The sequence below is a fragment of the Panthera leo genome, chromosome B3 (assembly GCF_018350215.1).
Source record: "Panthera leo isolate Ple1 chromosome B3, P.leo_Ple1_pat1.1, whole genome shotgun sequence".
NCBI lineage: Eukaryota > Metazoa > Chordata > Mammalia > Carnivora > Felidae > Panthera > Panthera leo.
This window is the reverse complement of record NC_056684.1, coordinates 60,270,197-60,293,618: the sequence shown is the minus strand read 5'-3', so window position 1 is coordinate 60,293,618 and position 23,422 is coordinate 60,270,197. Positions and strand designations below refer to the sequence as shown.

General features: G+C 39.5%; 1 protein-coding gene across 7 annotated transcripts in view; it reads right to left on the bottom strand.

The window, feature by feature from the left end:
* Positions 1-713: 713 nt before the first annotated feature.
* TTBK2 (tau tubulin kinase 2) overlaps positions 714-23,422 on the bottom strand; it is a 166,688-nt gene continuing 143,979 nt past the window's right edge. For all 7 annotated transcript variants that reach the window (XM_042942273.1, XM_042942272.1, XM_042942271.1 and 4 more), the window contains 2 exons: positions 11,409-12,682; positions 714-7,889 (listed from right to left, as the gene is read on the bottom strand). In XM_042942273.1, coding sequence (XP_042798207.1) covers positions 7,427-7,889; positions 11,409-12,682 — 1,737 coding nt within the window. In that variant the 3' untranslated portion in view covers positions 714-7,426. The remainder of the gene's footprint in view (positions 7,890-11,408; positions 12,683-23,422) is intronic.

Below are 23,422 nucleotides of genomic sequence, written 5' to 3'. Positions count from 1 at the left end.
GTGCGACGCCCGCTGTCACCATCAACTGCTCGACCATTTAAGGCTGTAAGACACGATGATTCTTGCATGGAGGCTTTTTATAATCCTCAGCCCACAACCCTTAAAGTTCCTCAGGCCACGCTGCACACAGAAGCGCTTGTCTGTACCTTTACCTTACACCAGGTTATATTATTTGGACTACTCTGCAGTTGAAATGCTAAGAGGCACATTCAGATTAGTTTATGGCAGCTTGAGTTATTTCTTAATTTCTTTTAGAAACACGAGAGAGGCAGCTCTTTGGATGTTGCTACTCACTGAGAAAATCAAGAAAGGGAAACCAGGCAGAGAGCTAGACAGATGGCAAGAACACTCCAGGCTGAACCACACCAGGCGGGGTGGAGCAGTGCCCATACGGGTGCCTCCTGAGAGTTCCTCTGGTTCAAAGGAAGGTCGCAGATGGAAAGGAGAGGGTGGTAGGGAGCAGGAATCACTCTAGTGATACAAAGGGCGTTTCCTGCAGAAAAGGAGAAAGTACCTCCAGCCAGAGGATGAAGGAGTGAAAAGGAGATCTTAATACACACAGTTTTGTTACTTCACCTTCAGTTTTATTACATGGGAAACCATCTCCTCATATCCCAGAACTCTCGTTTTTATCTGCAGGGATACTGAACACCTAGCTTCTATTCAGTCCAGGACTTCTTTTTCTAGGTCACCTCTGGATGTGGTACTGCATTTATAGTAACACCTTCTGTTCCCTGTTGATCTTGTAACCTCTGGTGCATTCAATAACTTTATTAAATCAGAAAAATATTATTTCCTGCTTTTGAAAGCAAACCATCACACAAACAGAACTAGAGTTTGCATGCGGAATGAATATTTTATTACTAGATTATAAAAATAAAATACAAAATAATTTTAAAACAGAACTTAAAACACTGTACAAAGCTTTAATATGATACAAATGGGAAAATTAAATAAATAATTACACTTTTATGTACAGATGGCCTATACAAAAGCACTCTGTGTTTCTGCCAATACTCTTATGTCCTTGGTTGCCTGAGCAAAAATGCATAAACAGGGCTGCTTGGAGGGAAAAGGTCAATACAATACCTTTGGAGGTATTTCAAAGAGCAACTTCTCATCACTCTGATTTCACGAAGAGGAGGAGAAAGGGAGAAAACTGTGGGATTATTAAAGTCCTCTATTCTACCTTACTGGTCTTGCTTGACAAGAAAATTCTTCCAGTTTGTGGTTCAATCTGATATAACAGTTGCCAAGAGTTCATAACTTTCAAGAATTATATCTAGTCAAAACTAGATGTTTCCCCCTCCCTCTTTTTTCCCCAAAACTGTTAAACTTGTAAACAAATGGCCCAATGAAATCGACACTGGCAATTTTAGGAATGGAGTCAGGAGGGGGACCAAGAACTGTGCAGGAGGGAGGGAGTGCATGGACTCCACGTGGGTTCTCTGATCTGTTCTCTGTTCAATTCACTCAATCCAATTTCAGAGCTGCAGGTGGCACAGTGTTGTGATCTTCCTAACTATTTCTGAATGCTTTTTACCTTACTGAACTAACTTACCTATCTTGTGAGTCATTTAAAAAGAAAACAGTTATGAAAAGTCCTACGGGCTTTCCCTTCCTGGGAAAGATGGCAAGAATTTTACTCCCTAAAATAAATCACATTCAAGCTCTAGTAGCCTTGTTTATCTCTTATGGGTGAGTGAAGAATACCCAGACTCCAAATATGGTGAAGTGCTGTGAATGAATTTGGAAGGATTTAAAAATGTGTATTATAAGGTGGGGAGAAAGTATCATATGGCAAGGACAGTCTATATTAAAACCTTGGGTTTACTCAATGTTTTTAGCTGGGTGAGTGAACATTTTTGTACACAATATGAAACGGTATTAAACTACTGAAAAGAGGTAAAATTCCTATCTATCATTAGTGTGTAAAACGATGTCATTGGCAAATTCTATAGTCACATGGGCTCAAAGATTTGCCTATGGAATCCTATTCTGTAGGTCAAGGAACCCAGAACCACTGGCCCAGAGTATCTAAGAGACGTGTCAGCATCACCAGTGATACATACTATGCCCATACTGTCACTGCCAATTGAAGAGGCAGGCTCTGTGAAAATTTCACAGGGTAATGAAGGAAAAGGCTTCACTTGTTTTACATGTCTCCTTAAAACCAAAGATCCAGCAAAGCGTAAGAAGTATTCAAATTATTACTAAATGTTACTTGTTGGCTATTCCCTTTTTTGAAGATTGTGTATAATAACCACAAAGTGATCTTGATCTTGTCACACATTTCCATTTTCTGATCCAAATTTGCTCAAGCGGAATAATTAAATATCCAACTTACATTTTAAAAGTCAGAGCAGATAATCACAACTCAATTAGGCAATGTAGTGATGGGCCAGGACGCTAATGTCATCATTTCATGTCCAGCCAGGGATTTCTCAGGGACTGAGGTATGCAGCATCCAAATTCTCCTTTAAATTAATAGGGATCCTTGTCCCTTGTCCTGGAGTCACTTAAAAACTATAGGAATTCTCATATACCTCCTGCAGTTCTCCGTTGCACTGCTGGCAGCAGATTCTGCAGGCTCCCACGACTATCTGGGTTCACTTTCTCCTAATTCCAAAGGGATAGCCAAACTATTGAGAAATCTAATGGTACGACGTTTCTACATTCCTCCCACATCCTCGAGGTGTACACCAGAGTTCTATCGGATGAGGACAGGGAAGCAGGATGTCCTAAAAAGCACCTGGCATTTTCTGTGCACCACATCCTCCCATACAGTCTGAGGACTGCAGCTGCTGCATGTTCCCTTCTGTAAGTTAAGGTCTAAATCTGCACCTCTGGATTCAGAACTTGGGTAAATATTGACATATGACGACTACCACTGTGGTTACGTGCCTCAATCCTGTAATACTTTTTGTGTTAAAACATAGATGAGTAGCTCTTCTGCAAATAAACTGTACAGACCCAAACTCAAGAAAGTTAAACAATGCCACTGTCATCAACCATTCTATCTCCTCAGTGATACAGGTGCCAAAATATGTCTCCGTTTAGGCAACGTCCCAAAACATCTGTGGTAAATGCACATAAACAGAAATGGGCAGAATATAAAAGAGTGAATGCAAACAAGTTAATTCCAAAATACATGAACACGAGAGAAGAAATGGTTCGCTAACATATGACATGTTTGGATAGATCTAAGGGAATGAAAAAAGTTTTAAAATGTAAAAAACTTTGATCTCCCAAGACTAAATCTAGACTTATCTACAAATAAATATATTTTCAAATAGCCAGAATAAGATGCATTTTTTTCCCTAAGTCACTAAATTCTGAATTCCCAATCCTGTTTCTCCTTTCACCAATTCCTAATGTTAGATTCAGAATGTAGTTCCTAGAACAAAGAACCCTCTGGGGGAAAAGCATCTGTTTTTAATTCAAAACTATGGGGTATAGAAAAACTAATTATAGTTTTAACTATCTGCGTGTGGGTTTATCAAACATGCACCAATGTACACTTTTTCCTTGTAGATTGAATGCAACTATAGAAATATTTGCATAAAAATCTGTAGCCTGGAAGGAATCTCTGATGATTACCAAAGAACTTCAAGTTCCCCTAGTGGCTGGGAGCTGAAAAGAAAGAGATACTGCACAACTAGTCCACTGAATCAGGAAGCAGCTCAGATTTGCTTAGTATTTTAAAGCAAATAATACAAAGTGGATAATGACAACAGTGGTATCAATGACCATTTTGCTACTTATTTAGAACTGGACTGACTTGGCAACTTTTACAAAAAACATTCCCTTCACAACATGCAACTTAAGAAACAGTAAGTATGATGGTGCCCTTGGTCAGCAAGGCCAGCTTGCATACCAAGTTGGGAATAAGGGCACCTGCCTGAGACTTACCATTCAAAGATGTTTACATGCTGTGCTTTAAGCTTACGCCTGATATGATCCAATTTTCCTTTGTTCACTATACATTAAAGTTAAATGCCTTTATGCTGCGCAAAAGATTCTCAGGTGAAACTTTAATATTTCAAACAGTCTGTATACCCTGGAGATTTGGCAGCATAATGTAAGAAGAATGCTACCTACAGGGAATGAGCTAGTGCTAATCCATTTTCTGCTCCACACATAATTCCAGAGACTGGACATGACGGTGTAAGGGCAAGTGTGACTAGGGTTTGCCATTTTGTTGTGAGAAGAGAAACCAGGAGGCACTTGATTTTCAAAAGAGAATTTTAACTTTTGCCCCATACTATATTAGTATAGTTTGGCTGGACTTTTAATTAATGGCCATGTTTCTTAGGTAGAATAACCAAACTGATTTAAAATTGCTTGGTTGATCTGTGTTTGTCACTGAGATCTGAAATATGCCAACACTAAAAAAAAAAACAAAAAACAAAACACACCAAAATAAATAAAAAAGAAGGAACTAAAACAACAACAAATAACCAACCCATTCTCCATACCATAACCTTAAAATAAAACAAAAACAAAAATCCTTGGGCCAAAAATGCTTTGCTCAGGGCTGCCAACTTCTCTTTTTAGCCTGAGACCTCTAACATTTCTAAAAGCACAAACTATGCTTTTAAAAACCATGAAGTAAATCTCTGTATCAGCTAGTCCTTTTAGGTGGACCTATTGATACTTAAGCGATAACTAGTCTGTTTTCTTTTGAAAGTATCAGAGCAGAACATCTTTGGTTAACTCTTTCCTCACATGCAAAATAAAATATTCTTATACGCTGAGGCTATTTCTCTCTGGATCTGGAGTTCGTCAGGGCCATTTAGAAAAGGGGGCAACACAGTAGAAAAGCTGGGAGAAAATTAAGAAACCATAGAGAGAAAACATCCAATCACCATGTTGCCATCACTGTCTGTTTTGACCGCTAGAAGAGAAACACCAGTTAAAAACAACACACACACCATAACTGCAGCCTCATCAGCTTTCCCAATGACTGGCACATTTCAGATGACAGGGGTCAGGATTTAAAGCTGGCTACCCTTAGCACAATTTAGCTAATACAACAGAAAAAAGATAATTCCTTAACTGTAGATAATTAAGGAACTGTAGATAATTCCTTACTCCACTCCCCCACCACCCAAAAAAATTGTGAGATGAAAAGAGGAACGAAGAATAGCAATTTTAAGACATTAAAAAAAATCAATTTATGTCAGACCCATGATTATCATTCCAGTTTATCCCCTTTAACCATAAGGACAGAATTATGTGATTAACATGACAAATTTTTGAACGAGTATTACAAGCATGTCCCGGTAATTTTTTCCCCTATTAAAATCTTTTAAAAGTGAAAATTAAATAACCTATCTTGGCTTGAAGGCTGCCAACCCTTGCATTATTACACAAAGAAGGCAAGAAGAATCTGAAATGTCCCATGCCAAGAACATATTTTCAGAAAATGAAGACAGGCAAGGCCCAAGTGTACGCGAGGCACACAATAGAAAGGAATTTCACCATCTGTGATCTTGAAATTACAAATGGAGAATGAGAAAGAATGAGTTTATATAAGCATATGGTTCTCTATATATTTATAAATATTTATATCATTTACCATGAAGACATGCAAGTAGTGTTATAGCAACTATTATACAATATAATACAGAAGGACTGGTCTTCCAATATTACAGTTGCTTTAGTTAAACAGCAAATATGTCTTATCTATTGCATTCCTCTGTAGTGCTTGAAACCGGAGAGAAATTAAGATTCCACACTATGCTACATTTCTTATGGGAGATCGTATAGGACTCAACAGTGCTTTGAGTTTCGTTTTGTTTTTTGTTTTTTGTTTTTTAAAAAAAGCTCAACACAGATAAAGAGAACGAGAGAAGTTCAGTGCAGCTTCAGGGCAGCTTTGATGCAGCATTAGAATGTATTCACTTAGTGAGGAAATACACTTCTTTCTTTCTTTTTTTTCTTTTTTCTTTTTTTTTTTTTTTTCCAATTCAACCATGTTAAGCTTTGGCAGCAAATACAAGGTCAAAGAGAAAGCACAGATGTTTGCTAGAAGGCAAATTTCAACAGCAAGCAGACCAATTTACCTGACCTCAATAAGGTCTTTACAACACAAAACACCTACAGAGTAGAAAAGAGCCCATTTGAAAAATCTAGCATAATTTACTTTTGCCTGATTCCTGTTACTAGAAGAGTGAAATCAGAATATGCTCCTCCTCACAGCTTTATAAATTGAGGTTACAAGGAAATCAGGTCCAAAAGCCCAAATATTCAAACTAAAGCACAAGAGAAGCAGGTAATAAAACATTAAAAGATAAATACTGAGCCTAAATTTATTTCCCCAGATACTTGTTCCTTATTGGCTAAATGTATAAAATACAAAGTTTGAGGATTATAAGCCTCAACAACGTACCTAATTTCTCTCTATTTTTCTTTCTAAATATCTAAAAGCATAAAGTCACACTCCGCAGCAGTGTATTTCCCTGGTATCATCTTTGAGGTTGATATTGGAAATAGCTGGTATCCGGAAGACCTAAGAAAGTAAGGTCTACTCTGGTCGGTCTTCCTTCCATAAGGAGGAAACAGAGGGGAAGAGGGTTCTTTTGTCTTGAATGGTATTAGCCTCACTCTGTTCCTCTCTCCCTAAAGCACTGAAGCCTGGAAAGTAGCTCTATTTAGACTTCTTCCTTTACCTAAGTTTCAGTAGTTCTTTTTCACAATAAAAATATACTAAGAACTGCCGCTCCACAGAAAAATATTAGGGGACTAAAAAAAATAACTGGATTTGAAGTTTTCATCATGTGCTGCTGAAAGCATATTAGAATGTATTGTTAAAATTAGAGAGACTGCATCAGGTGAGATACACTAACTTTAAAAACTGTGAAATCCAGGGAGGGTAGTAGGCATGAGGCAAAGTAAAGGTGTGAACTCTCAATACACTAGATAAATACACAAGCCATGTGTGTATGAGCACTGGGTCTCCAGGAAACAGACTTGTTATATATCCTAATATTAGAGCAATTCTGACTCTCCCACGTTGGGAAGTTTGAATAAAAATATTAAAACAAGAAGTTTCACTTTTGCTATATAATCTTTGAGCAATGCCTTAAAAACAAACATACCAGGCCAAACCCCTTAAAATTCCATTCCATCTCCTTCAACTCCTTTGTTTCAAAGGCAGCTAAAAAATAAGAGTTCATTTAATCTCCCCCTTGGATTTTGCTGGATTGCCCCTTCCTATGCAAAGGCATGGATTCCTGATCTGCTTGCTGCCTGCCTTAGGTAATTCCTTATCATATATTTATGTCTTCTTATAAATAATTTATGTTACTTTCTTTTGTAAGAGAAGATCAACACTGATTTTTTAAATAGACAGTACAAGGACACACATGCATCAGGTTTAGGAGGAAGACCTCACACCTTTCCCAGAGATGCAGCCCAGCTCCTATCTGCTGAGTTTAGTGGCTGACTTACTCTTCCCTGGGGGGGCTTTCGAGCTGGCCGAGTGGTGGTGGAGGCTGCTGGATCCTTTCAGGCCATTCTTGCTGGGTTTGCAATGCTCCTGTTGGCAGGACCTCCTGGAGGAGGAGGATCCTGAGTGGCTGGGAGGTGACTTGCTTCTCCCCAGATGTGGGGATGAACTCCTCTGGTCATGGTGGGGCCGTCCAGCCCTCGATGGTGAGGAACTAGATGTGCGAGGCAAGGAAGAGCTTCGAGGAGAGGCACTGGGACTTCTGCGAGGGACAACTGGACTCTTGGGTGGTGTTTTTGGATTGTGAGGGGATCCTGGACTCTTGCACTGAGTAGTGCTCCGGGGTTTCTGAGTTCCATTTTGAAGAATTTGGGCCAGGCGGGAGAAAAGGTCTGAGTCGGAATTGCTACTCCCTAGGACTTTGTATCTGCGGAGCCTTAAAGGAACAGAGAAGACTTCTTTTCATTTTAATTCATTTCAAGTGAGTCCAGAAAGTCACAATGTCCCAAATGATAATGTATCTGATGTGAGTCAAGTCAGCAAACACAGGAAACAGAGTTACTCTTTCACACACCAGTTGTATGACCCTAGACAAATTATTTAACCTCTCCTAGTTTTTTTTAAAAGTATAGTTGACATACAATGTTATATTAATTCCAGGTATAAAGCACAATGATTTCACAATTCTATACATTATACAATGCTCACCATGATAAGTTTTGTCACTGTCACTATGCAAAGTTATTACAATATCATTGACTAAATTTCCTTTGCTGTACTCCCCCCTTCACCTACTTTACCCATCCCTCCCCTTTGACAACCACCAATTGTTCTCTGTATTTATGAGTGTCTGTTTGTTTGTTTGCTTGTTCATTTTGGGTTTTTTTAGATTTCACATATAAGTGAAATCAGATGGTATCTGTCTTTCTCTGAATCACTTCCTTTGCCATAATACCCTCTAAGTCCATCTATGCTGTAAATGCCAATCCATGTTCTTTCTTTTCTATGGCTGAGCAATATTCTATTACACACACATACACACACACTCTATATCTTTATCCATTCATCCACCAATGACACTTGGGCTGTCTGCATATCTTATAAACACAGGGGTGCATTATATCTTTTCGAATTAGTGTTTGGTTTGCTTTGGGTAAATAGCAGTGGCATTACTGGATCATATGGTAGTTCCATTTTTCATTTTTTGAGGAAATCCCATACTGTTTTCCACAGCTGCTCCATAAATCCCATCCTCAGCAGCAGTTCACGTAACCTCTCCTAGCTTTTAATAGGAATGCTATCTACCTCCCAGGATTACTGAGCAGCTGAGAACAGTGGCCCAAGTATTTAGTTGGATGTCTGCCATTCAGAAGCACTTAAATGTTGTTAGTCCCTTTCCTCCTAAGGCAGGTTTGCTCTTCAACTTGAAACATCTCTAGCATGTTAGTAAGTGAGAGAGAGAGAGTAAACCATTTTGTTTAAGGCTCCCATGACAGAAATGTGGCATGTGCATATGCAAACATTAAGCCCCACGATGTAAGTCTTCAACATGAACTATATTCACCAACAGCAGGAAATACAGATAAAAGTATTTTTCAACCTCATTTAATACTTTCCAAAAGGAAAAGAGTAGTCACTGGTTTCTTGGGGCCTCAGTTTCCGCCCTTGACAACAGTCTGAGATTCAGCAGAGCTGGGTTTGGGGGCTGACTGCCCTGTCTTACTGGCAATGGACCTGGGCCTTAGAATTCTAAATCTAGAGAATATTCATATGAATAGCAGTATCTTCTCTGCCCTAAATGTCTTTCTGTCTTGGGCTAAAATCCATTCAGTTAAAAAAGAATTTAAACCGCAAACTGCAGACATGCCACTCCTTATAGAAGGAAGTGGGAGAACTTCCAAGGTTGTATGATCACTGGCAGGATGCAGGGACATAAACAGCCACCATCAATCACCATCATGTGTCAGCAACAAGTTACTCAATTTTCTCTCCTCCTCCTTTTTCACCATCTACTTATTCAGACATGATGAAACTCACTCTGGTTAAGCCTACCCTCACGGATCTTATGGTAAAACTTGAAGAAGGGAATAAAATACGTCTTCTGTGCCAGGACCTAAGTGGGAAAGTTGCATTTCTGCTGAACTCCCAGATGAAGTCCAGACCGGTCAGCTCTGCAATATCTGGCACAATGCCACATGCTTGGCTTGGTTACCAAGTGCTACATTTGAGGGACATGTAAAGTGCTAAATAATAAATGATAATCAAGATTTGTTTGTTGCAGTCCAAAGCATCTCAAGCCACAGACACATTATCTCTATTAAGTACAGAAGAAAAGCAGAAGGAAGAGGGGATGTGTGGCTACAGTTCATGGAATCACCTTTAAAATGTCTCAAATGACTGCAGTTTACACATCACCATTCTCCCCATGGAATTGTAGTCCCACTGGCACTGAAAATCCAGTGTTTAGTTACCCTTGAACATGAAACCTTAGGGCAAGTCTAAACTTACCATTACCCTGGGGGAACAAGTTCTGCTGGGTAATGATACAGACAGAACTTCACTTTAATACACTTCAGAATCCATATAACAGGTGGAGACCTACTACTGTACTACCCGTAACAGGCTCTAGTTTTCAGGTAAATGTATTGATTTTCACCTTGTTTTAGGTAAAAGGTCATCCTTTTTCTCTTTCTTCTCCAAGGGTTTAGACCCTTCTAGTCTGTGAAAGTGAGTAATGGCTCCAAGGAAAGCATTCTTAACTGGTTCATCACCTCCCAATATTTCCCCCCTTCCTTAAAACAGAATCACTCTTGGGGTGCCCACATGGCTCAGTCAGTTAATAAGCATCCGACTCTTGATTTCGGCTCAGGTCATGATCTCAAGGTTCATGGGTCCGAACCCCTTGTCAGGTTCCACACTGATAGTGCGGAGCCTATTTGGGATTCTCTCTCTCCTTCTCTCTCTGCCTCTCTCTGGCTTGGACACACATGCAAGCCCACACATGCTCTCTCTCTCTCAAACTAAATAAACTTAAAAAAATATATATATATATATATGTACATATATATATATATATATATATATATATATATACACACACACACACACACACACACACACACACATATAAATAAAATCACTCTGTGGTCAATTATACATAAGAATACTTCAATAAACAAGTATACCATACAGTAAATATTGAAGTAATACTTTTGTAAGGCCGTATGTATCAGGCCTAGGAAAACTGCCCACAGGGTTTTTGCAGTTGCTTAATTCATTATAATCAGATAAACAACATGGTTACCATGACCCGTTCATCAAATTATGGACACAGGAGGTGCCTGGGTGGCTTAGTTGGTTGAGCGTCCGACTCTTGATTTTGGCTCAGATCATGATAATAGGGTCATCGGATTGAGCCCCACACTGGGCTCTATGCTGAGCATGGAGCCTGCTTAAGATCTCTCTCTCTCCCTCTGCCCCTTTCCCTTGCTTGCACACATTATCTCTCACTCTCTCTCTCTCTAAAATAAAATTAAAAAAATTATAGACACAGTCTTTTTCACTGGAGTTTGACATCATAATGACATCTGTTATAATGGAGTATCTAGTTAAAATGGACTAGAAGACAAGTAACCTTTGTCGCATGCTAATTAAACCCAGCACAAAGCTCCATATGTATGCAACCTTATTTTATCCTCCCCAAACCATGAGGCAAATGTAAGACCTGTTTCACAGATGAGGAAACTAAGGGTCACACTGTGAGAAAGTGGAAGAGGCAAGAATTAATGTGAATCACTATGATCCCTTTTATACACTGGGCTATAAAGGCTGGAAAAGGCAGGGAAGGAAGTAGATGATCAGAAACAGGCAACGAAGAAATGAAACCACTGATATATCATAATCAAGCAGACACAGAAATAACACTACACACTTAACACAGAACACATGGCATTACCTGGCTTCTACTCCAGGCCTCGTAGGGGGCTTTCCTGGTGGTGGCCGAGGCAAGAACTGAGCTGAAGTTGCAGTACTAACTTGATCTGTGTTGACCCATGAAACTGGCCTTGGAATTTTGCTCTTTCTGGACTGGGAGATGATGGGTGACAGAAAGCTGTCTTCGGCTGATCTGCTCAGGTGTGAGTCTACAGCCAGTCTTGAAAAGGGAGTGAAGACTTCTTCCTCAGAAAAGGGAGCAGGAACAGTAGCTAGTCTCTCCTCTAGCAATTTATCAGAGGCACTTGAGAGGTCCCCAAGGAAAGACTTGAGTTGCCTTTTTTCCACAAGAAGCCTGACTAGGTCTGGCTGATAAGCTTTCTTTTGGAGGAGCTTTTCTTTTGCAGAGACTGGAGAGGATGATTCAAAAGTTGAATCTATTTCTTGTGCTAAAACAGGGATTCGGCTGTGTCTAGTTACAAAAGATGACTTAACCACATCCTTTCGGGATGGTGGACAATGTTCACTCTCTGAAACACAATGAAATAATTCTCCATTTCTAGGGGCAATTTTCTCTCTCTTACCCTCTTGGTGCAAAAAAGTAGACAGGTCTCCCTGATGACCTGGCAAGTCTTCACTCCTGATGTCATCATCCTTAGATAGCTTACTTTTTTGCATTGCTGCCACCTGACCTATCTGTCCTTCAACATGTGAGTCAATGACTCGTGGAGAAATTTCTGAAGTTCCAACTGCCAGAAGCTTCATTATCTCGTGATTTTTGTCTTGATTTGGCACCACACTAAAAGTCTGTGTCTTTGTCACATCAAGAGGTTCAGTAGTAGCTGAGTGATCCCTTTCCGCAGTTACCAAGTCTCCTGGAAGAGAGGCGATCTTAATATAATGCTGTCCTTTACTTAACTTCTCATCTTCATTATCTGATCCTAGAAGAATGCTTTTCTCTTCGGTTTCTCTAGGGAGACTCTCAAATTCTCTCACAGCCAGTCTGTTATGGTCAGCGAGGTCTTTTGGTTCCAGGTCTTGAGATTTGTTACTCTCTCTAATACTGGGTAACAAGTCATGACCAATATGATCTATCTGAAGCCCCAAGTCTGTTCTGCTTCCTCCACTAGGAGGCTCACCCTCTGTTACAACTAGGCCAGAGAAGTTCTCCCGTGGAGAGTAAAGTTCTACAGTGGGCTCAACAGGCTGAAGGTCTCTCCTCTCTGGCTGCTGACCATAGTGAAAGCTTCCTGAAGTTGACTGTGTGGATGCCACAGAAGGTCTAGGAATTGTAATCTGGAGACACAGAAGAAAAAACATAATGCAATAATGTGGAATATTAATGAAGATGGATGATTTGAAATTTAATACTTAAAATTCTAATTTATTAGAGGAACACAGATGTTGACCAGGTCTGTCCAACTCATACCTAAAATGAATAATTCTCAGTCAAAGTACATGACACTTAAGCTCCCCTACTCAGGAGCTACATAAAACAGTCTCTGTCTAGGCTCATCCCTGCCTTTACTTTAGCCTGCTCTGTGCTCTGGAAGATGAATTTCTATACACTGCACTATCCAGGCTCCCTTGCCTTCTGATTTCTGGTTGGGTTTGCCCAATGGGAAGCACCAACAGAGAATCAGAGAGTTGAGGAGAGAAAGGTCTGGGTATTAATTCTCTCTGCTTCCTGCCCAAGGGAGAGGAGCAAGCATTGGTGGTGACTACATTCTACCACTTCTAGCCATAGCTGCTGTTGCATGGCGCTTCTCCCAGCTTCTGCTCCTTCTTCCTTCTCTTGCAGGACTCAAGATAAAACTGACTCCCTCTACTGACGGTCCTGTTGGTTCTCTTTAGTCTATCCACACATCCGTAAAAAGTTGTTTTCATTAAATTCTAAGCCCCCTTCAGTGTGCCAGCTACTTCCTGCCAGAATCCAGATATAGGATTACAGGAAAAAATCATTGGCAAATTACTCTAAGTTTAAAAACTCTGGATTTACATGCATTTTGTTTCCCATAAATCCTAGCAATCAAACAATGTTAGGAATATTTTATCTTCTTATAAGCAAAGACTTGCAAAGATGTTTCCTTATGTTTCATTAGTTTCTTTAATTTTTTAAAGACAAGCCTATGATAAATTCTACCGTCCTTCCACTGAGGTCATTTCAATTCTATGTGAATGAGATAGATACAGTATCTAGTAAGAATGTCCTTTCTTAAGACTCCTAAAGTTTCTACATTTTATGACATGTAAGAAAAAAAAAGTGACATGTAAGGAGACAGAAAATGTCAACCACATACACTGATAAGGAAAAAAGCCTTTCTGAGAAATCAAGTAAGTCAAATTACTTAATGAAACCAATTATGTTTTGGGGAAACTATGGAAATTGGCCTGAATTCAAAGCAAAATGAATGTGGAGCTGTCATGGGAGACTTCACTTAGATCCCATCTTAATCCAAAGACATCAAGAAATGGGTGTAGTTCCAGAGTCAGAGAAACTGTCTGGATTTTTTTCCTCTGTATATCAGGAATACAATCAGGTTTAAGAACATGTAAAGCTTGGGGCGCCTGGGTGGCTCTCAGCTGGGTAAGTGTCCAACTCTTGATTTTGGCTCAGGTCATGTTCTCACAGCTTGTGGGTTCAGGCCCCACATCAGGCTCTGCACTGGCAGAGCAGAGCCTGCTTGGGATCTCTCTCTCTCTCTCTCTCTCTCTGCTCCTCCCCTGCTCACTCTCTTTGAAAATAAGGAAATAAACATTTAAAAAAAAAGACATGTAAAGCTTGTCGTAAGTCCAGCCCAGGAGAAAACACCTAACTAATTTCCTGAAATAGCTCCTGAATGGAACCAGTGTCCTGAGCATCTGTCTGATTAATTGCATACAGGCTGTTTAGGTTCAGATCAGAATTCTTACAATAAGCCCAGACCTCTAATGACCTTCAGGAAAAGGGAGTCAGTTCTAGTGGTCTGTTGCCCTTCAGGAAGTCACTTTACACTTGTATCTCTTTTTCATTGTTCTAAAATATATTCATTCAGGCAGATGACAATTTGCTAGTATATTTTAAAAAATGATATTGAAACCTAGAATACATAGTTATTTACTATTCGAAATGTATTTTTTAAGACCTGGGAGTCAGGGTGATAAGAAAACCAGGTAAGAAGTTACAATAAATGTCAAATAACAAGGGAGATGACTCTACCTACAGTCAAAATAAAACAACAGTCATTTCATTATTATATGTAATTTCAGAAATATCAGCCAAAATAAACTCAGCAGTGTTTAGAGAAAAACATTCCAATGATCTTCTGAGATTAGAGCTAGGGAATCAATGCACTTGTGAGCTTAATTCATCTTAGATTCAGGACATAAATGGATGTGTATGTGTGGCAAGAAAAAAGGGGTGACAGTCTTCTACACATGTAAGATACAGGAACATCAGATAGGAGAATTTATTTTCTTGAAAAAGATTCTGAGCAATTATGAAAAACTGCATAAAATATGCTCATATAATATTTCTACAGCACCTAAAATTTCTAAAATGTTCCTAAAATCATTTCTACAAATTTCATTTCATAACTGCCCTGTATTTTCATTGGGTACTATTGTTGACACAAATTTCACAAGTGAGAAAAAAAACCTTGGTAAAAAAAAGTCAGGGATAGGATTTAAGGATTTTGAAATCATACATAGCATAGCAAAGCATTCTGACATGCACTACACTCTCAAGTGAAGTCTGGGAAAGAGTCTGCAAAAACATTATCTGATGAGATAAAAGGAGAAAACCAAAGATCAATAGCTGAATACAGAGAAAGAAAAGGCTAATTCTAAGTGTATCTGAAAACAGATTCCTTGACCTCAGACTGTAAGACACAAAAGCACTTCCCATAATTGGAAATTAATTAACAATCTGCCAGGAAGCCATATGCATCTTTTATATCTTTAATTTCTATAATTCACAAATACTTCATTAAGGCATGAATTCAATCAGTGCCTTTCTTCTGTTCTCTAACTGGTTCTCTAAAGGTAAACACCTTTTTACAGAACTAGAAAATGACCTCAATATTTTCCATGTCTTTCATATTAGTTTTATTAATGCCTGCTACTCAGTTTGACTAACCTCAGTCTCGTTACTTTTTAGTTCAGATAAAGCAGCCTCATTATTTATAATTACCCCATGTTTACAACTGGCCACATAACAAGAGACAGTAAACTGTAAACTATTATTTACATTTAACTTATAAATAATTATCCTTTAACTTTTATCTCATTCAAGGAGTATAATGTTATTAATAAAAACTTTGGGAAATTCAACAGGCATACCAAACAGCCTCTCTTCCAAATAAAATGTCATATATGAAATATCTAGATCTCCTTTTGGTTTTTGACAAATAATTTACGATATATCGGTAGTAGAATAATTTATTAGTTCCCACTATAGCCAAGAATAACTGAGTTATATGAACACATTCCTGGTCTATTAAAAAAAATTAAATTTTAAACATTCGCATTTCTTTGGGCCATTCAAATTCCACTATACGCTTCTTTTGCTCAAAGCATCTTTATGTGACACTTCATACAAGTGTTAAAACTTATGAATGAAACTAAAACACTATTATTGAACCATGTTTTTAATGTATCAAATGTTTATTACTAAAAAGTGAGTACACGGCAGTGATAACATTTGAGTATTAAGAGGCCTTATCGGGGGAGCACCTGGGTGGCTCAATTGGTTCAGCGTCCAACTTTGGCTCAGGTTATGATCTCGCAGTTCGTGAGTTCGAGCCCCTTGTCGGGCTCTGTGCTGACAGCTCAGAGCCTGGAGCCTGTTTCAGATTCTGTGTCTCCCTCTCTCTCTGCCTGTCCCCCACTCATGTTGTCTCCCTCTGTCTCTCAAAAATAAACATAAAAAAAAAAAGAGGTCCTATCTGCTAACAGAATGTCCCACTCTCTCACTCTTTATCCCTGTTGCTTACTCTGACCATGTTGCTTACTATTGCTGAAGATGTTGTTACACTGTGGCTTGGCTTATGAATATGGAGGCTGACTAGAGGAGGAATGGAGAGAGCAGCAATGTGCTACATAGGTAGGTAAAACTGAAAACCTGAAGCCTCGAGCCGAAGTAAACAAAAAGTAAAAGTTGCTTTTCCCCTTCCCATTACCCATTTCTCAGAGATACTCACTCATCATTAATAGTTCAAGTGTTTTTTAGCAGGATTTGAAACTATGAGAATTTCGTGGGGGTACCAAAAATCATAAGCAGGCCACAACCCCACACCAAAGAATAGAAGTCACAGAAAAGACAGACGGAAGTAAAAATATTTTTGGTTGGCCTGCAATTACACATCACATACTTGACTACAGGATTTCATGGTCAGTTTTCAAGCCCCTTCATATAATACTGGAAGACACTTCAGGGGTCACTCTAGTTCAACTATTCCCAACTTCCATAACCTACAGATTTCTATCAAAGCATCAATAACACTTCATTTGTTTCCCTTTACTAGCTTGAAGATGCTTGGAAGCAGTGAGGAGACTCACTGGGCTCTGAATTCTTTTGATGCCTAGTGCAGTACTTGACACACAGTAGATGCTGGATAATTGTTGAATAAAATTCCCCTCCCTCAATCTTGGCAGTTTCTTGTCCCACAACCCACACATCTCAGCGGAGCAGGCCGATGCCCTTTATCACCTTACCTTTTGCATTTTATCTTCAGCCCCTTTCCTTTGCCCTAAGGAAAGGGCACTTAAGACTCTCAATCACTTATTTCAATGCTCTGAACTGTGGTCTTCAAGTCTCTGTGCCTCTGCACATACTGTGTTCTTTGCCTCACAGCCCTGCATCTCCCTCCAGCAAACTAATTCATCCTTCAGAGTCCTCTTATTTTTGAAGTGCACCTTAACCTTTCCAGAAAAATATTTTTAATTGTTATTTCCTCTCTAATTATGAAAGTAATGTATTTTCAAAATTTCATTTTTCATGGTAAGAAAACTTAGAAAATAAAGAAAAGTTTAGAAAATAAAAACACCCAATATTGTACTCCTCAGTCCTAGGTAGATTGATCTGTGCCCTCCTTTGTGTACACAGCTCCACTAGAATCACTTCACGTTGTTTAAGGTAACTGTTAGACATAGGCCCTCAGTGCCAACCTGGAAGGCTGGTGCCAACTGTTTATCCCTGGGGTAAAGCATAGAGCCTGGAACTCAGGAGACACTGAATAGAACTGAAGGAATGAAAAGAACAGAATTAAGGCAATGCAATCACTGCTGATTTGAATTTTATAGTACTGGTATTGGTACTCCTGTAAATACAGTCAGAGGAATCCTCTTTGTAGATGCTGACTACCAGATAGATCACAAAACAATTATGTGACTCCTTTCCATTTTGTCTTGCTCCCCGTGTGTGTTGTGACTCGCAGCCCCTTTCTTCTTCTCAGTGTCTAAGAAACAAGTCAAAGAGGAAATTCCTTCAAATGTTGATAATCCCCTGATGTGAGGAACAGAACACAGAATGTACTCCACTAGTTATCTGCCTCTTTACAGATTATCTCCCTGTCCTATGGTTTGGTGTCATCAGTGCAAAAAAGGACAATAATTTTCCCTCTGCTTCTTCCATAGAGTCGCTGTTAGGATCAACTATGAAAAGTATTCTATGAAATATGGATGTAAGATAATATGGTAGCCAGTCTCTATGATGGCCCCCAATGACCTCTGCCCCTTGGTATTCATACCCTTGTATAGGCCCTCCCACACTGTAGCCGGATTGGTCTGTGTGACTACCAGAATATGACAGAAGTGATGGCATGCCCTTCTGAGATGAGGTTATAAAAGAAATTATGGCTTCTATCATGGTGGAGGCATGTTGGCTCTACCACCCCACCCACTCCCCTTTCTCTATCTCCTTCTCTCCTTACTCAGTGACAAAGTCAGCTGCCACTGTCAAGAATGGAGAGACCCAAGTGGTGAGGAACCAAAGCCTTTGGCCAACAGCTACTGAGGTCTGCCTACAGTCATGTGAGTGAGCCTGGAAGTGGATCTTCCCATCCTGGTTGAACCTTACAATGATTTCAACCCTAGCTGACAGCTTGACAGCAACATCATGAAAGACCCTGAGCCAGAACCATTAGATTGAGCCACTCCTACATTCTTAACTCTCAGAAAAGTGTGAAATAACTTTGTTGTTTAAAGCTGCTAAATTTGAGGGGTACCTGGGTGGCTCAGTTGGTTAAGTGACTGACTTCGTTTTGGCCCAGGTCATGATCTCATGGTTCATGAGTCTGAGCCCCACACTGGCCTCTCTGCTGTCCGTGCAGAGCCTGCTTCAGATTCTGTCTCCCTCTCTCTCTCTGCCCCTCCCCACACTCTCTCTCTTAAAAATAAACATTAAAAAAACTTTTTTATAAAATAAATAAAGCCGTTAAATTTGGAATAATTTGTTACACGGCAACAGGTAACATATTGTTGATATTATCATTCCCCAGTCATATTTATACTACTTCCAAAGGTAATATTAAAATGAAGCACTGGTTTTCTTTCTTTTAAAAAAAAATGTTTTTTTTTAATGTTTATTCATTTTTAAGAGACAGAGAGAGCATGAGTAGGGGAGGGGCAGAGACAGAGGGAGACACAGAATCTGAAGCAGGCTCCAGGCTCTGAGCTGACAGGCTGACAGCAGTGAGCCTGATGTGGGGCTTGAACCCACAAACCGTGAGATCATGACCTGAGCTGAAGTCAGACACTTACTCAACTGAGCCACCCAAGCACCGCTGAAGCACTGGATTTCTAAAAGACCATCTAGAACCATGAGATCATGTGGTACAATCTGCCTTGATACTCGGTTTAAGAAATAACTTTTCCACTCCTGTATTAAATTTCAAATCCAACCTCCCTACTAACAGAGATTACCCAATGTCACGTGGACCAGTGGTTTAGACCTCTTTTAGAAGCAGTTCATTTTCTTTTCTTTTTCTTTTTGTATCATTTTAATGTTTATTTATTTTTGAGAGAGACAGACAGACAGAGTGTGAGTGAGAGAAGGGCAGAAAGAGGAGACAGAATCAGAAGCAGGCTCCAGGCTCTAAGCTGTCAGCACAGAGCCCAAGGTTGGGCTCAAACTCACAAGCCATGAGATTATGACCTGAGCCAGATGCTTAACCAACTGAGCCACCCAGGCACCCCTTCTTTTCTTTTTCTTCTCTACCCTTATTTATGTATGCTAGCTTAATCTTGTCTCTCCATTTTTTTTTTTTATGTTTCTTTTTTATTTTTTGAGAGAGAGAGAGAGCACAAGAGAGACAGAGCATTGTGGGGGAGGGGCAGTGAGAGAGGGAGACAGAATCTAAAGCAGGCTCCGGGCTCTGAGCTGTCAGCACAAGAGCCCAATAAGAGGCTTGAATTTAAAGACTGCGACATAGGGGCGCCTGGGTGGCTTGGTCGGTTGGGTGTCCGACTTCGGCTCAGGTCATGATCTCACGGTCCGTGAGTTCGAGCCCCGTGTCAGGCTCTGTGCTGACAGCTCAGAGCCTGGAGCCTGTTTCAGATTCTGTGTCTCCTTCTCTATCTGCTCCTCCCCAGTTCATGCTCTGTCTCTCTCTGTCTCAAAAATAAATAAAAGTTAAAAAAAAATTAAAAAATAAATAAATAAAAAATTAAAAAAAAATAAAGACTGCGACATCACGACCTGAGCCAAAGTCAGATGCTTAACCAACTGAGCCATCCAGGCACCTCTCCATTTTCTAATCAAAACATAACTTAGTATTTTTCCTGTAAGCCAAAGGTTGGTCTTATTTACTCCCTGTAAATCCATGTTTAGCAGCTTTTTAGAAACGATTGACAGTGAGCCAATTTCAATCAACACTGTTTACCCAAGGAAAAAAATTTAATTTCCAACAGTAACCCCAAACCAATTTTTTTCAAATCTAGCAAATTTAGCCATCTTTCAAAACATATTATTTAAAAAATTTATACATGCTATGTGATAATCAGTGGTTTCATGTTTATGGATAAGGGAATTCCTAACCAAGGCTAACAGCTCTGCACTAATAAAGTTTTCATCAGGTTAGTTTATTATGCCAACTATGCTTGTAAACAGATAAACTTTTGCTTTGCCTATTTTTATATAGTTCCTACATATTTTAAGACATCGGTATATTCTCCCTTCATATCATCATAAAAGAGAAACGAGCCTGAGTGAAAAAGATACAAACTAACAAACATTATCATCAGGATATGTCTTAATTTAAAATATTCAGATAGCCCAGTAATATAGTTTAGCATATCATCCAAGCTAGAACATATAATCAGAGTTGCAAGAGATGTGGAGAAGCTAACTGGGAGCCCTCCCTATTTAATATGTCTGTAGTAAGTTAGGAAATAATACCATCTGCTTTGCAAAAGTAAACTCTGAATTTAAGCCTCAAAAACAGAATCAACATAAATATATTTTTAATCTCATCCCCCACAAGTGAAGGAAATGGTTAAGTTTAATACCTTAGACATAAGTACACAAGTGATGCAGCTGACATTTCTTTAGAGACCTTCAGTTAAGAAAAATACTTTAACAGACACACAGATCAATGGAGCAGAATAGAGAACCTAGAAATGGACCCATAAACATATGGCCAACTAATCTTTGACAAAGCAGGAAAGAGTATCCAATGGAAAAAGACAGTCTCTTCAGCAAATGATGCTGGGAAAACCGGACAGAGACATGCAGAAGAATGAACCTGGACCACTTTCTCACACCATACACAAAAATAAATTCAAAATGGGATGAAAGACCTAACTGTGAGACAGGAAACCATCAAAATCCTACAGGAGAAAATAGGTAGCAACCTCTTTGACCTAGGCCATAGCAACTTACTACTTGACATGTCTCCGGAGGCGAGGGAAATAAAAGCAAAAATGAACTACTGGAACCTCATCAAGATAAAAAAAACTTCTGCATAGTGAAGGAAACAATCAATAAAACTAAAAGGCAACCGACGGGATGGGAGATGTTCGCAAACGGCATATCAGATAAAGGGTTAGTATCCAAAATCTATAAAGAACTTATCAAACTCAACACTCCAAAAACAAAATAAACAGTGAAGAAATGGGCACAAGACACGAATAGACACGTTTCCAAAGAAGATATCTAGATAGCTAACAAACACATGAAAAGATGTTCAACATCACTCATCATCAGGGAAATGCAAATCAAAACCACAAGGAGATACCACCTTACACCTGTCAGAATGGCTAACATTAACAACAGATGTTGGTGAGGGTGTGGAGAAAGGGGAACCCTCTTGCACTACTGGTGGGAATGCAAACTGGTGCAGCCACTCTGGAAAACAATACAGAGGTTCCTCAAAAAATTACAAATAGAACTACCCTATGACCCAGCAATTGCACTAGTAGGTATTCATCCAAAGGATACAAAAATGCTGATTTGAAGGGTCACGTGCACCCCAGTGTTTATAACAGCACTATCAACAATAGCCAAAGTAGGAAAGCCCACATGTCCATTGAGTGATGAATGGATAAAGAAAATGTAATATATATATATACATATGTATACATACATGATGGAATACTACTTGGCGATGAAAAAGAATGAAATCTTACCATTTTCAACAACATGGATGGAGCTAGAGTGAATTATGTTAAGTGAAATAAGTCAGAGAAAGACAAATATCATATGATTTCACTCATATGTGTAATTTGGGAAACTCAACAGATGAACACAGGGGAAGGGAAGCAAAAATAAGATAAAAAAAGAGAGGGAGGCCAACCATAGAGACTCTTAAATACAGAGAACTGAGGGTTGCTGGAGGGGAGGTGGGTGGGGATATGGGTTAAATGGGTGATGGGGCATTCAGGAGGGCACTTGTTGGGATGAGCACTGGGTGTCATATGTAAGAGATGAATCACTGGGTTCTACTCCTGAAGCCAAGACTACAATGTATGTTAACTAACTTGAATTTAAATTTTTTTTTAATGTTTATTTTTAAGAGAGAGAGAAACAGACAGACAGACTATGAGTGGGGGAGGGGCAGGGAGAGAGGGAGATACAGAATCTGAAGCAGGATCCATACTCTGAGCTTGACAGCAGCAAGCCCAGCACAGGGCTCGAACTCATAAGTAGTGAGATCATGACCTGAGCCGAAGTTGGATGCATAACAGACTGAGCCACCAAGGCATCCCTTGAATTTAAATTAAAAAAGAAAGAAAAAAGAAAAATACTTGTATTTAAAGATATCTGAAAATAAGGCCAAAGTTATAATATCAAATAAATGAATGCAAGTCTTTCAACAACCCGACAGAGAAAATGTTGCAAACAGTGTAAGAGAAGCATGTGAACAATCCCTGTGGATAAAACAGTATTGATGGGAGAAAGCAATACTAGGAGAAATGGAGCCAAGGCTTTAGAAAACCTTTTTTTTTTCCCAAAAATTTTTAATGTTTATTTATTTTTGAGAGAGAGAGAGAGAGAGGTACAAAGAGCAAGCAGGGGAGGGGCAGAGAGAGATGAAGACACAGAATCTGAAGCAGGCTCCAGGCTCTGAGCTGTCAGCTGAGTCCCACATGGGGCTTGAACCCACAAACGCAAGATCATGACCTGAGCCGGTCAGATGCTTAACCGACTGACCCACACAGGGGCCCTTAGAAAACCTTTTTGAAGGGAAGTACACCAGAATGCTTGAGTGACGGCAAGTACATAGCATGAGAGAGTCCAAGATAAGAATAAACTGAAGATGGAAAGAGAAATAAATGGAAAGAGGGAAGGTGGGTGGAAAAAGGGATGAGGGGAAGGGGGGGTGGTTGGACTTGACTCTAGCCCATAGGTCATTGTGTACAATTTGAAAAAGGATGCTTCCTTAAAGAAGAGACAGACCTACACAAAAACGCAGTTTGGTTAGCAAAGTTTGGGCTAGGTTTCAGCCCCTACTTGCTCCCTGGGCTAGGCCACTTTATTTAGTGAACAACCTGTATAACTGTACAAAGCAGTCCTGGAAAAGAAGAAAAGACTAACTCTGATGTAGAAAGAGGCAGGCA